The sequence below is a fragment of the Cheilinus undulatus genome, linkage group 6 (assembly GCF_018320785.1).
Source record: "Cheilinus undulatus linkage group 6, ASM1832078v1, whole genome shotgun sequence".
NCBI classification, from domain to species: Eukaryota; Metazoa; Chordata; class Actinopteri; order Labriformes; family Labridae; genus Cheilinus; species Cheilinus undulatus.
In genome coordinates, this window is record NC_054870.1 from 2,085,260 (window position 1) to 2,100,575 (window position 15,316).

General features: G+C 37.1%; 1 protein-coding gene across 1 annotated transcript in view; it reads left to right on the top strand.

The window, feature by feature from the left end:
* Nucleotides 1–10,498: 10,498 nt before the first annotated feature.
* Nucleotides 10,499–15,316, top strand: part of fam204a (family with sequence similarity 204 member A) — a 35,347-nt gene continuing 30,529 nt past the window's right edge. The window contains exons 1-4 of the mRNA XM_041790379.1: nucleotides 10,499–10,848; nucleotides 11,022–11,106; nucleotides 13,354–13,384; nucleotides 13,650–13,755. Coding sequence (XP_041646313.1) covers nucleotides 10,621–10,848; nucleotides 11,022–11,106; nucleotides 13,354–13,384; nucleotides 13,650–13,755 — 450 coding nt within the window. The 5' untranslated portion in view covers nucleotides 10,499–10,620. The remainder of the gene's footprint in view (nucleotides 10,849–11,021; nucleotides 11,107–13,353; nucleotides 13,385–13,649; nucleotides 13,756–15,316) is intronic.

The window sequence follows — 15,316 nt, forward strand, 5'->3', positions numbered from 1 at the left end:
GGCAAAGATATCAACAGCCAAAAAAGACTGGGTTAATAACACCTGATGAATAAAGACCAAAGATTCAGCAGTAAGTAGCCCTGATCGTGGCTCTGTCACAGGGTCAGATTTACAAACACATAGCTAATAATCTTAAAGTCACACCATTTGTTCTAGTTTTATGTCTGAATGTGGGCGTGAGCTGCCAGAGTCTCCCCTCTCTGCTGCACAGTCAGAGGTTATTATAGTTCACTGAAACTAAATCAAAACTAAGCTTTACCAAAAACACTAACTAAAACTGTATAGTGCGCTTAAAAAACTAACAAAACTGAAATAGAAATAGAGATAAAATATCCTTAGTTTTAGTCTTTGACACAACCAGACTGACTGACACCTACACCAGAGTCTAGAGACTGTAAAACGACCTGATTTGATTGGACTTCACACAGTGGTAGTTTTACTTCAGGAGCTGTATTCAAACATCATCTTTGAATAATTAGAATGATAATAGAGGAGTAGCCTGTTTGAATATATTTGTAAAATGTATGTTGTTCACTCAGCCCTGACATCTACCTGTAACAAACTAAACTAACAATAAAACCAATAAAAACAAAACTAAAACGAAGCATTTCTGCAAAATAAAAACTAAACTAACAAACCAGCAGTCAGAACTAATAAAAACTAAACTGAAATTGAACATAAAAAGTGAAAACAAAATAAAAATAAAAACTAATGAATAATACAAAACTATTACAACCTTGGCACGGTTTCATTCTCCTGTCCAGGTTTGGATGTCGGCCTTTATGAAAAGCTTTAATGTAGGCTGATTTAATCATTTAGGGCCGTTTATTTCAAACATTTTATCAAAAGCTGAAATGATATTGATACTGAGGTATTTCATTCCCTCCTTCTTCCATATCAAAAACAAAAAGTAAGGAAATTTGTGTTTGATAGATTATTTCTTTGTTGTAACAATGCTTCTTGGCAATAAATCTTATACCATTGGAAAGCCTGTTTATTACCCTTTAAAAGATGCCACATTTGTTAGGATCATGCACTTGTGTGATGAGCAGCAGAGCTGAGTATGTGGGTTGCACCCATGAAAAATGTGCCAAATCTTCCCTGCCAATGCCAAACAGCTTATTTTGCTGTTGCTGTTGACTCTTGTTTTGAGCTTCTGGTACCCCCAGGTGCATCCAATCAGGTGCCTGATTGGCAGCACCTGTGAGCAACAGTGGTCAGTAGATGTCTGCTTCAAGAATCAGCATGCCACGTTTGACTGATCTGGATAGGGCCCGGTGGTTGGGCAACTTCAAGCTGGTGTTCTGCAAAACCAAGTTGCGGCACCCTAGTACCATCTCCAAACTGAAGGCCAAGTTCCATATAACGGGGAATGTCAGAGACAGGCCGCGAAGTGGGCGTCCCAAGAAGACGACACCCCAAGAACACTGTTTTCTCACCCTGTCAGCAAGAACTCTATCCTCCAAGATGACAATGCTCGCCGCCACAGAGCGGGGTTTATCAGAGACTACCTCCAGAGTTTGGGAGTGGAGAGGATGGAATGGCCTGCCAGCAGTCCTGACCTTAACCCCATTGAACACTTGTGGGATCAGCTTGGACGTGCTGTTCATGCCAGAGTGACTAACACAACCACGTTGGCTGACTTATGACAAATGCTGGTTGAAGAATGGGATGCCATCCCATCCCAGTGTGTGACCAGGCTGGTGACCAGCATGAGGAGGAGGAGCCAGGCTGGTGACAAGCATGAGGAGGAGGAGCCAGGCTGGTGACCAGCACGTGGAGGAGGAGCCAGGCTGGTGACAAGCATGAGGAGGAGGAGCCAGGCTGGTGACCAGCATGAGGAGGAGGAGCCAGGCTGGTGACCAGCATGAGGAGGAGGAGCCAGGCTGGTGACCAGCATGAGGAGGAGGAGCCAGGCTGTTGTTGCTGTGTTTGGTTCTTCCACACGCTACTGAGGCTCCTGTTTGTTAAATGAATAAACTGTTAATTTGTCAATATGTCTTGTTTCTTCAAACTTCAATCATCCGATCCACCAAACACCAAACAAGAGTCAATGGTAGAATCAGCTGTTTGGCATTGGCATTGGAGAAGTTTTGGCACATTTTTCATGGGCGCAACCCACATACTCAGCTCTGCTGCTCATCTCACAAATGGATGATCCTTACAAATGTGGCATCATTTAAAAGGGTAATAAACAGACCATAAATAATTTCATATGTGAGGTTATCATGACTGTAGTCTGTGCTGCTTGTGAAATATAATTGTTCATGCATCATCTAATGCAGGGGTTCAAACTCAAAGTTTGAGTCCTAATTGTGAGATGCTAAATTGAAAATGTGAACTGAAAACACAAATGAATTTCGTTTCCCATATTCCTGACTTCTTATCTAAATATTTTTACTCCTTACTTTTTCAGATTTTGTGGCTCAACGAGGATATCCTAAATCATCAGGATAAGTTCACATTTTTCTTTAGAATTTGGGGAGAATTTATTACATTTCTTGAAAGTCCTGAACAAAGACATTTGAACATTGTAGAACATGAAATACTGTGCTTAGATAACAGCATGTTGTGGAACATAAATGCTTACCAGGAGCTATGTGAAAAGTTTAATTCTGTTGTTTTTCTCCTTTTACTTATTTATTTACTCATGTATCATCAGTAGTTTTTGTTTGTCTATTTCTGTATGCCTCTGTTGTGTTTCTATGTTAATTTGATGTTCTTCTAAAAAAAAAGTTCACATTTTTATACTTGAGGAAATCTGCAGAACTCAGACTGATGGGCCAGTTAGAACAGAAATATGAGATCATCTTGCGGGCCGAATTTAACTGTTCCACGGGCCGGATTTGGCCCTCGGGCCATGAGTTTGACACCTGTGATTTAGCTGATAGTAGGGATGAACGATTTTGGAAAATAATCTCATCCGATTTGCGATTATTCCTGAACTTTCTTTAATTCCTAAACAAGCACTGAACAATTCTCCAGAAGTGTCTAATTCTGATGATTTTAACTCGTATGGCAAATTTGATGTAAATTATTGCATTGAAGGGTTTTTGTCAGTCTTATATTTCATTAAAAAAATTTTAAAATGAAGAAGGGAGAATTTTTGTAAACTATTCTAAAAATTGGCACTTGCATGATTGCATTATGTTATGTCATGCATAACATCTCTGCTGCAAAAAAAGTTTAAAACTGGCATTTTGACACAATTTTCAGGTCAAAGAAATATTTAACCTTTTGTGATGTGAAAATTGCAGCAGGCCAAATTGCGATTAAATTTAACTTTTGATGAATTACCCAGTCCTAATAGCTAGCTTGATTTTCAGCGGACTATCAGGATGAGGACTCCTCTACAGTTCAAATGTTAAACTTTGCTGAGAAAAAGGTCTAAAAAGGTTTTAGAATTACTGTGATCATTCACACTCAGGGTTTACTGCATGTTTACAGTGAAATAAATGATATTCATGGTTGATGATTATCAGAGATTTGTTAGCTCCGCCAAGGAGGTTATGTGATCGGGTGGGTTTGTTTGTTTGTTTGTTTGTTTGTTAGCAACATAACTCAAAAAGTCATGGATGGATTTTCATGACATTTTCAGGAAACATCAGAAATGGTATAAGGAAAAACTGATTAGAATTTGGGACTGATCTGGATCATCATTTTCTTTTTTTTTAAGGATTCTGTACTATTGGGAGATAGGGCTAATGGCGGAGGTCTGTGCTGTTAGCACTTCACACCAGGAGATGATGGACATGAGTAACTTCAGTCCCACCAGCATGTTTCTGGTGTGTTTCTATTCAAAGTTTTGGAGTTTATAGAGTCTGAAAGACTCTATAGGAGACGAGTCGGAGCGTAACAGAGAGAAAGACAGCGAATTGTAGTGAGAATACTCACAATGCTGGGAGGAATAGAGGAATATTCACCCCCTGACGATGTTGTTGAGTCATCCGGTGAGACCATGGGTGCTTCCGCCATGACAGTCCACACGTAACGAAGTCAATGCTTTGCCTCACCGTGTCTCTACCCCTCTGGGGAGGGAGTAATCGGCGAATTAGATTTTGGGAGTGATCCGGATCACCGTCTGGATCCAGGAATGTTTTTAAAGGATTCTTCACTCTTGGGAGATAGGGCTGATGCCAGAGGTCTGGGCTCTCTGAGTGCTTTTCTAGTTTCTGTTGTGATTGTGTGAGTGGTACACAGACGTGCATTAGTTTGGTCTCATTTTGTTTTATTTTCTGGACATTTTTTCTGATTTTTATTGGTTGTCTCTCAATAAAATCTGATTTGATCCGTTAATCGTACAATACTTTGAATCATAAAGTATTACTTCAGTATCTTATGTAATAACCCAAAACAACGTGAAATGCACCTTTACACTGAAGATGAAGAGCAGAAGCAGCAGAATGTTGACTGAAGAGCCTGGAACAATGACAAACTCTGAACTGCCAGAGTTGTTGCTCCTTCTCCGTTTGGCTCAGTCTCATAATTTCCAGTATAAACTAACGTACTGAGGTCAAGCTTACGTACAGACACTTAGAGTCTGAGAGATGTGGTCTCTTTTAAACTCATCTAAACAAAAGTAGCTAATGATCTGACAGTGTCACTGAGATCAGGATTATTAAACACACACCCTTCTATTCTTTACAACACCATTCATGGTAAACCTGAAACGCTTTATCTCACAAACTTAACAAGAGTCCACCTTACTTTGGATGTACATAGATGTTAAAGGTCGAGCTCTTTATTATACATCATTATGAAATACAAATTACTGGCTATAATTTATGTAGATCATTGGCTTTGCAATAAGATGCAACCAAAAGACAGCTTAATATGAATAAGTGTGAAAGAGCAATTTAAGGGTAGATGTGCCGTGCCAGTGCCAGGGGGCTATACAAGATTTGCATGCTAATCATTCTAATAATAATGTACATGCCCAGAGCACTTTGAGCAAATTGCGAACCATTGGTCATAGAAGGAGGCTTATCTTGCCCAGAACATGACACAAATATAGGTTGAAATTTGAAGGATTCCTGGTAATTCACGGACGTGTCAGTGGCTCTGCTCACCTCAATTAGGAATGCCCTGTAACGGCCTGCTCTTGATTTGAGTCACCGGCTCAGACTGCTAGAAAGAACAGGCAGCAGTCTGTAAATCAACATGTCTGACAGGACTGTTGGAGTCCCACAGGGGTCCAGTTTAGGTCCAAAGTTGTTCATTTGGAACAGAAATGAAATTTGCAAGGTGTCCAGAAATGTAGAAATATCTGTCAGCTTTTAGAAGAGATCACAACAGAAATGAGAAAATAATTTCTAATAAAAATGAGTAAATGATCCTGAACAGTTACACATTTGAACAAAACTAAATGTATGTTGTTATTAACTGTGACAGATGTTTACTGACCATGTTCATGTTGAAAGAGTCTACGAAAGCGTCATTTTAGACCTCAAAATCTGCTGAAACCTCTGGTTTAATCATGTTAGGTCTAAGATGGCAAAGAGCATCGCAGTTGTGGGAAAAACTGAACCATAATTCACTGCACATTCTTTATTCTCTGCTGGTTTTATCAGATCTAGCCGACTGGGTGCAAGTTTGGAACAACACTTACAAAAGCAACTTCGGGCTGTCGTAGCTACTTAAAAAGAGAGCGGCCAGGATGCTGGGATGAGGGAACACACAAAGACGTGTTTGAAATCACGTGCATTAAAATCTAAAGATCTGGTGAAATTTAAAACTGTTATAATCATGTTTCAGGCAGGAAACAGTTCTCAGGGAACAGTCAGAGATTATTTTGTGATGGGAAGGGGAGTTATGATTTAAGGCAGGGGTGTCAAACTCAAGGCCCGGGGGCCAAATGCGGCCCATGGTGCAATCTTACCCAGCCCACATGATCATATCTTAATTAGAATTGGCCTGCTGCTATGAAGTCTGCAGATTTCCTCCAGTATAAAAATGTAAATTTAAACTTAAAGATTAAAAAAAAATCCTTGTTAAGTTATAAAAATCTGAAAAAGTAGGGAGTAGATATAATTAGATAAAATGAGGGAAAGAAATTAATCTGTCTTTTCATTTCATATTTTCATTTTGCATCCCAAGATTATGACTGAAACTTAGGATTTTAACTTCTTATTTTATATTTTGACCTTTTAAATTCATCATTTTGACCTTTTTCTCATATTGTGACTTTTTAGATTCACAGTTTTTCATTACCTCCGCCAAGGAGGTTATGTGATCGGCAGGGTTTCTTTGTTAGTTTGTTTGTTAGTTTGTTAGCTAACCTGACAAGCCAGCATCCATCTGGGAAAGCTTCAATAGGAAATGTTTGAGAAAAAGCAGAGGCTTTGAGTATGATTGGGTGAAGGTTCTGTCTGCCAATCAGAGCAACAAAACTCGTGATGTAGCCGCTATCAAGCTGTGTGTGCGCAGCTACTGAGGAATAACGCGAAACATGGTGACTATAGACATGTCAGTACTCGACTTTTGAAGTTTTTGAAAAGAAAACAACTCACTGCTGTTCTTTGTTCTTCTTTTGACAAAGAAATGTTGTCAAGTTCTGGTAAAACTGGCGCTTCAGCAGCATCCAGGCTAATCTCTTCCTCCATAACTGCACCGGCTCTTGTTGCTGCTTGTTTACGTCACGACTCTGCTGCACCTGAAAGTACCGCCCCTCTTCGCTGATTGGTCCCTTCACTTTCTAACGGCCCAAACGGTTCAGACGAGCGCTTTGCAAGATAGATTCACCAGTGAGAAACAAGGAAACGGGCGTATCCACCTGCTTTGCAAGGTTATTTGTTAGCAACATAACTCAAAAAGTTGTGGACGGATTTTCATGAAATTTTCAGGAAATGTCAGAAATGGCATGAGGAAGAACTGATTAGATTTTGGGAGTGATCTGGATCACCATCTGGATCCAGGAATTTTTTAAAGGATTCTGTACTATTGGGAGATAGGGCTAATGGCGGAGGTCTGCACTTTTCTAGTTTTAAATCAAATCTTGACCTTTTAAAATCCTAACTTTGACTTTTAATCCCATGATTTCACTTTTAAACTCCTGATCAAGAATTTAATCTCATATTTTGACCTTAGAGAGTCACAACATTAAATTAACTCTTCTATTTTGAACTTTTAAACTCTTGATTTTGTATTTTATCTCATATCATGACTTTAAACTCGTGATTTTAACTCTATCTCATATATTTGCCTTTTAAAAACCTTATTTTGATTTTTAATTTTGTATTTTGAACTTATAAAGTTGACTTTTTATCTCAGATTTTTATCCTTTAAACTCATTTATTTATTATTTGTTTATTTTGCATTTATTTGACATGGACACAGTAACATTGATGCTGTTATATCTAATCATTTTGACTTTTTTTTTTTTTTTTTTAACAAATCTTAAAATCATTTATCATCACTGTTAGATTTCCCCTATAATTCATCACCTGTGAAAACATAGTTTTCAGTTAAATCTTGACCCTGTTAGGCCCCCAGCTTAGACCTAAATCCAGATTTCGGCCCCTGCTGTGATTGAGTTTGACACCCCTGAGTTAAGAGGAGAATAACATTGAAAAAAACAAAACGTGTGAGCATAGGACTTAGAAAAGTTTGTGTATTTCCATGTGTGGGATGGATCTGAATGATTTTGGTGATGAGTTGAAATGAAACACAACTGTCGGGTAAATTCAGCTAAAATGGGAGTTTTTGGTAAACCATCTGTTTGACCATCAAATATGTCAGTCACAAGATGGAACACTATTTTTATAGGGACCTCTCAAATATTTATGGGTTAAAAAAATGTGAGAAATAAAGATTATTTTTGAATGATCAGAATGAGATTATCAACATGGCTGCTTTTGAGCTCCACCACTGTTTTTAGGTAAAGTGAGCAAACGGTGGTTTAAATCTTTCTGATTTTAACAACCATTTTAAACAGGAGGTTTCTCTGATGCACCACAGTAACAACACTGAGAACATTTAAGGCATGAAAAACATTTCATTGAAAAACAGACTTTAAATTAGGGCTGAAAAGTAATCGATTTAATCGTGATTAATCAAAGTCCACAATTAATGCTGTAGTTTTAAAATCCTGATTAATCTGAGGCTTGTTTTGTCCCTTTCTACACTCTTGTGATGTAAAATAAGTCCATCCCTGCTCCTTAATGACTCATTTACCTTTACCAATCATAGTTTATGGGTTTTTGAAAACCAGCAGGCTTTTTGAACAGTGGCGTCAGACTGGGACAAACTAAAACACAAAACCAAAATATAGTAAAAGCATTACATATTAAAGCCTATATAATCTAAATAAAATGTTTATTAAAAAGAAATAACTCAACTACACCTTAACAATGATGCACAGACATCTTCAATAGTGCTGCTTCTTTCTCTGAAAAGCTACTTTACAACGTTTCCTACAGTTATTCAGACTGTTCTGTAGTTCTCAAATGTTTATTACATGAGCTGGTGACATCAGACGACCTTAGACATAAGTGCTAATGCCCCCATTTTGAACTGTAGTCCTCCACCCTGTCCAAGAGGCTAGGATAACCGATCTGAGGCAGCCAGACGGCCGAGAGATGTAGACCAGTAAGACCAGTAGAGATGTATACCAGTAAGACCAGTAGAGATGTAGACCAGTAAGACCAGTAGAGATGTATACCAGTAAGACCAGTAGAGATGTAGACCAGTAAGACCAGTAGAGATGTATACCAGTAAGACCAGTAGAGATGTAGACCAGTAAGACCAGTAGAGATGTAGACCAGTAAGACCAGTAGAGATGTATACCAGTAAGACCAGTAGAGATGTAGACCAGTAAGACCAGTAGAGATGTAGACCAGTAAGACCAGTAGAGATGTAGACCAGTAAGACCAGTAGAGATGTAGACCAGTAATGTCTCATTTACCTTTAAGGACTCAGACAGCTCAGTGGACGAGTCAGAAGTCTTCTGAACCTTTTCACTGTTCCCTTCCTTTAAGATCAACACAAATTCATGTTTTTGTGAGTTTGTCTATAAAAGCAGGTCTGTGTTTGAACAAACAGCCAATCACACCGAGGTAAATCCAAAACAACCCAAAAACTACATTCAAAATAATGAAATTTGAAAAGTGATTAAAAGGGTGCGATTAATTGCACTTACAGAAATTATAAGATTAATCACGATTAAAGATATAAACCCTTTGACAGCCCTACTATAACTGAACTGATGGTGTTGTTGGTGTTTCTGCATGTTGATGTTGTTTTTGAATTTTTGTCAGATTTATTCATTAAATGTTGACATCAGCAAACATCTTTACAAAGTGAATTTTGAAATGCTCAAAGTTAAAAGCTGAAAACTGAACATTATGTGTCTCCTACCATGATCCTCACTGACATCGGCCCTCACTCTGAATATCTGCTCTGGTCGTCTCTAATCTTCCTTCTCTTTCCTGTCATTTGGTTTTGTCTTTTTTCTCTCTTCTTCCCATTACTGTCTGTGCTCCTGCTTCTGTCTTCAACAACATTTATATATATATATAGCTTTGCAATTCCACATATTTAGACGGATACATTGTTAAACCACCCTAAATTTCTGTTTAAATCCCACGTCACCTCTATGTGGCCCATTTTACCTGACTGGATAGTTACAATGGGTCAATGTCTAAAAGTATTTTTCTCCAGAAAACAAAAGTTCATATTTTCACTTTTTATTTTAAAGTAAACATCACATACTAAGAATCTTTCTGTCCCCATTATTAGTTATTCTTCAGTTTTGCTTTGCCACTGTCACAGCTTTCCTTCATTTCCCATAATCCTCTGCCCTGCCCACCTGAGCAACAGGCTAACATAAACTGTTGTTAATTGTAGTCAAAACGGATTAAGTCAATAATTCAGTCTCAGTCATTGTGATTGGCAGTTAAAGTTCAAAGTACTAGGATGATCCAACCTTATCTTACCTGTATTTTAGCTGAATTCAGCCTAAATCAATTTTAAAAATATATTTAAAATGATATTTTTTGCAGGTACATGGTGGAAGAAGGTTTCTGTGAGTAATCTGACATATTACTGTAAATTATCATAACACATGCAGTTGTTGCTCATTTATGGAATAAATTGGTAAATAAATAGAGGAGAGTTGTTTGTATGCCAGCTGTAAAGACCTCTGAGGATTTGCTGAAATAATGAGTTAAAACTAGAAATAAGAGGGGTAGAGATAAATGTGTCTACTTACTCCTTCACAGACAGTTATCTCGTTTGTTTCTCATATTTTTTATTTTTTTTATTTTTATTTGAAATGAACCATTACTGAAACACTAACGACACATGGCAGTGGTTTAAAAAAATCTGAATCCCTACTTATCGTTAATGTTTTTTGTTTTGTTTTGTTTTAAATCAGCGTTGTTCGTCTGCTTGCTCCGCTGCTCACAGCTCTGTAAACACAATCCTGATTGGACCACGGGCTCCAAGTTAATAAGCAGTCAGCCAATCGGTGACTAGATACGAGAGACGTCATGCATTTACCCGGAAATGAGAACCTGATCAAGTAGCTGCGGTCGAAATATGACTTTCTTAGCTGTTTTTGAACAAATTTCGAAAGCATAAATATAATGACAGTTTGATTTAACAGAAAATTAAGAAATAGTAATGTATAGCGGACTCCTGCCCAGAGGTTTGACTGAAGACGACCTCAGTTCCGATGAGGAGGAGGACACGAAGGAAGAAGAGGAGGGAGAGAGCTCTGCTGAGAAGTTGAGACCTGCCGGGGAAAGCAAAGACCCGGGGGAGGAGGAACAGTCGACACACACTCCTAGTGATTTAGAAAGTTATTCATCAGAGTGTCCTCTGCCTGGAACCTCCCAGAAGATGTGGCGAGTATGTGGATTAGAAACGCTTTTTGTTCTGTGAAGACAGCGGATTGTCGGTGCTTTGTTTACTGGTGATGGTTAGAAAGCAGCCAGTGATGTCTGATTCAGCCCTGGTGGCTTTTTACAACAGTCTCAAGGAAACAGATCACATGTTGTGGCTTCTGTCTTGTGTTTTTTAAGAAATTCCAGCTTCTAAAGAAGAAAAATGCTGAAATGAAGACAGAGGCATTAACCAGGAGACGAAAGAGAAGAAAACCAAAGAAAGGTGTCAGTGAGAAAAGGATAAATATACGTTTATATATATATATATATATATATCATAGCCTGTGTGTTTTAGTAGTTTAATCTTTTTGATGAAACCATGACAAAATGATATAATGAGATAAGGTTGGGGTGATCGAACAATATCTCAATACTTCAGTGGCTGTACAGGGTATATATCTTTATTTAATTCTGTAAAAAATGTGGCAGCAGTAACAGAAATTATAGATAAATTATAGATAAATATTATATTACAATATTTGTCAAAGTCAAATGATATGGAACCCTGTTTGGGATGCACACTATTATCAGCACTTGCAGAAATTATCTCTAAAAGTGTATGATCTGTCTCAGCAGGTGTTTAAACTCTTCAGCACCGATATTTTGGCTATAAGATCTGCCCACATCAGTGGTAGATATCTGCTGTGTCAGCAGTTAAGTTGGTGGCGTTTTAGGCCGGACCAACAGACCCACGTTAGCTGAACCCTTTTTCTTTATTCATCCTCATTCCTTACACCACGGGTGTCAAACTCAAGGCCCGGGGGCCAAATCTGGCCAGTGGTACAGTTTCACCCGGCCCACAAAATCGTATCATATTCTTATTATAACTGGCCCTAAAACATGAAGTCTGCATATTTATAAAAATGTAAACTTCCTCTTGATATCAAATATCCTTAGTTCATGAAAATGTGAAAAAAAGAAAGAGTAAAAATTGTTAGATTAAGAGAAATGTGGGAAAAGAAATTCATTAGTTTTCATTCCATATTTTCAATTTTGCATTGCACAATTATGACTTCAGTCTATTATTTGACCTTTGTTTCTTATTTTGACCTTTTACATTTAGTATTTTGACTTTTTGTCTCATATTTTCACCTTTTCAGCTTAAAATTTTGACTTTATCTTAAAATTTTGGCTTTTTCAATTCATAATTTGGACTTTTTATCTCATATTTTGACCTTTTCAATTTATAATTTGGACTTTTGATCTAAAATTTTGACCTTCTCACTTTATTATTTCCACATTGATCTCATTTTTGATCTTTTAGGTGCATCATTTTATATTTTAAGTCATATTTTTGCCTTAAAAACATGATTTTAAGGCTTTCCTTTTTATATACAATGCTTAACAAATGTATTAGACCACCTGTCATATTTGTCTCAGAGACCATCCAGCATCATGAAGTGCTTTAATGCGGACTCTTTCATTTTTCACTGAGCCCTCCACGTTTTACCATTTTGAACAGGAATGAGGAATTTCAAACTGAATTCACCCAAATTTGAGCCGGCTCACTGGGCTTCTCTGAGAAGTCAGAAATGAATCAAGCATAACATTCAACCACTAAAACTCATTTTTCTGTTCAGGAATGCAAGTAAATAACTATAATTTGACATATTAATCAAGAAATATTAATGTGCTTTACTATTTATTCAGTTTTTTTTTAATCAGTCAATTTGAAAATTCATGGATAACAATAATAATTCTATTTTAGCATTAAAAATATTATTTGGGTTAAAGAGCTTCTACATATTGGTGTATTAACCATTGCAGAAACATAAAAAATGATTTTGGTAATTACCAATGCTGTTAATTTAGGGCAGCTGTGGCATAAACCTTACTTTTGTTAGGGTTAGGGTGGTCTAATACATTTGTTAAGCACTGTATTTTCCTTTTAAAATCATAATTTTATCATCTAATTTTGTTTTTTGACCTTTTGAACTAATAAGTTTGACTTTTTTCTCAGATGTAGAGCCTTTTAACTTATCATTTTGACTTTTTAAATCTGAAAATCATTCATCATCAGTGCTAATCTTTCCCCCATAATTTATTACTGGTGAAAATGAGGTTGACTGTTTGGTTAAACCTTGTTAGGCCCTCAGGTTAGACCTTAATTCAGATGTTGGCCCCTGCTGTGATTGAGTTTGACACCCCTGCCTTACACTCTAAAGTGTGCTCTAGTGGCTGAAATATGTAAATTTCCTCATCCTCAAACTAAAATTTGTGTATTTGAAGGACTGAAGTTTTAGGGCAGAACTATATTTAAACATTTGTATCAATATTGGCTAGAATTAATTTATAAATATCAGCATATCAGATATCAGCAAATATCCACTTCTGTGTATCCCTATCGGCAAAATAGAGCAACCGATATTGGACATTTTTTATCATGAAAAATCAAAAAGATTGTGAAAGTAGATCTACAGTATAACAGTGTACGAACAACTTTTAACTCTTTTTCCTATATTTTCATCAGGAACCAAAACAGAAGAACCCTCGGAGACAAGGTACAAAAATACTTGAATCCAACCAGGGGTGTTATTTTACTCCCAGAGTTTCTTTTTTTTAGTTTTCCACATAGGGAGCTGATAGTGTGGTCTGACAAATTAAGAAGCTTGGGAAGTATCCATCATTGAAATACCATGCAGCACAGTATGAGGCTTAAATCAAAAGGCTGTCTGTAAAAGAGTAAGCTAAACACGGTCTGTGTAAGTGCCTCCTCACATAAATGATCTACTTTTTATAAACATTAACCAACATTTTCTCTGTCAGGAGAGATCTTCAGGAGGAGCGGGAGAAGCACTGGGATGAGCTTAAGCAGTATTTTGGTGTAAATGATCGATTTCATCCACCCCCATGTTTCAGACCCCCTCCAAAGGTATCAAAGACTCCTGCCTACTAACTTATCTGCTAAGGTTTAATACTGTGTCAGTCATAGCTGTTGGTAACACCTTCTCATCCTTTGTGCTTTCATTGTATCCTTCATTGTTTTATGCGATATGACATTTGGTTTAGAAGATCCTCCTGGTAATGGAGTCTGACACTAAGATGAATATTTAGGATTATGTTTGGCTACATAAAGTGATTCGATTTGGAGGAATCTCCTTTCTTGTGAGTTTGAGATTAAAGTCAGATGTTGGTTAATCTGCAGTAGACACCTGGTGAAAGTCTAAAGTCTGCATTACAGCTTCAGAGATTGTAAGAATAACTGATATGTCCTCTTTTATGGTGGCTAGAACAATTACAATAACTGTTGGATTATAATAAGGCATGAACCACCACTGCTGTATAATTCATCTTTGCAAAATTCTAACTCAACTTTCCTTATTCTGATTTGTTGCATTTAAAGATGATGATCATTATTCAGCAAAGGCTACAAACTGCCAATGAAGCAAAACATTTGCAAGCTTGCTGATAGTCAAAGCTGGGTTGTAACGTCCTTATTTCATGTTTAAATTCTTTAAAATAGTTATTGTTTGAATAATTTATCTCAGAGCATAGAATTGAGTTTTATGCCACTTTGAATAGCCAAACTTTAAAAGCCTGCAAAAAATGATTAGTTAATTGAAAGAAGCATAACTGGTTACATAAATGAGGATTTCCTCATCCCATGAATTATTATTTTTATTCATCTATCATATGAATTATTTCTGTCAAGTCTTGAATGCATTAATTTGTGGGGAAAGGGCTTTCATAGCAGAATCAAGTGATAGACCCATTTTCTAATTGTATTTCTTCCACAGCTCTAAGATGGTGGTCTTTCACTTAGAGCAGTGGTTTTCAACCTTGGGGTTGGGACCTCCTTGGGGTTCACGAGACACTGAGATGGGGTCTCCAGATGCTCTACAAAAACTACGAATATTTTTTAAATTACACTTGTTGCCAATTTACACCAATTTTGGCAACTTTAGCCCCTTTCATCACTTTTTCCCACCAATTTTAAAACATTTTTGCCATTTAATGATTATTTTTTGTCAGTTTTCAACCCTTTCCACCACTTTTTTCTGCCTGTTCTTGCCACTTCTAACCAATTCTTACCACTTAAGCCTAATGCTGCCAGTGCTGGCCCATTATTACAACTATTAATCCATTTTCCATCACTTTTTACACCCAGTTTTTCCCATTTTAACCAGATTTCACTATTTTGTTTGCACATTTTTGCTAGTTTGACCAAATTCTGCCAATATCCCTGTATTTTCTTTTTCAGTTAATCCTAATTGACTGGTTTATTTAAACTTTTCATCCCATTTCACCAAGTTTTACAACCATTTTTGCCAGTTCAAAGCCATTTCAGCCACTTTTTAACTGCCTTTTAAAATTATTTATGCCAATTTTGCCATTTTAACCCATTGTTGCCATTTTATTTGCCATTTTTATCTAATTTTTGCCACTTCTAAGTTGTTTCTGCTACCTTTAAAATCCAATTTCACCACCTTTTC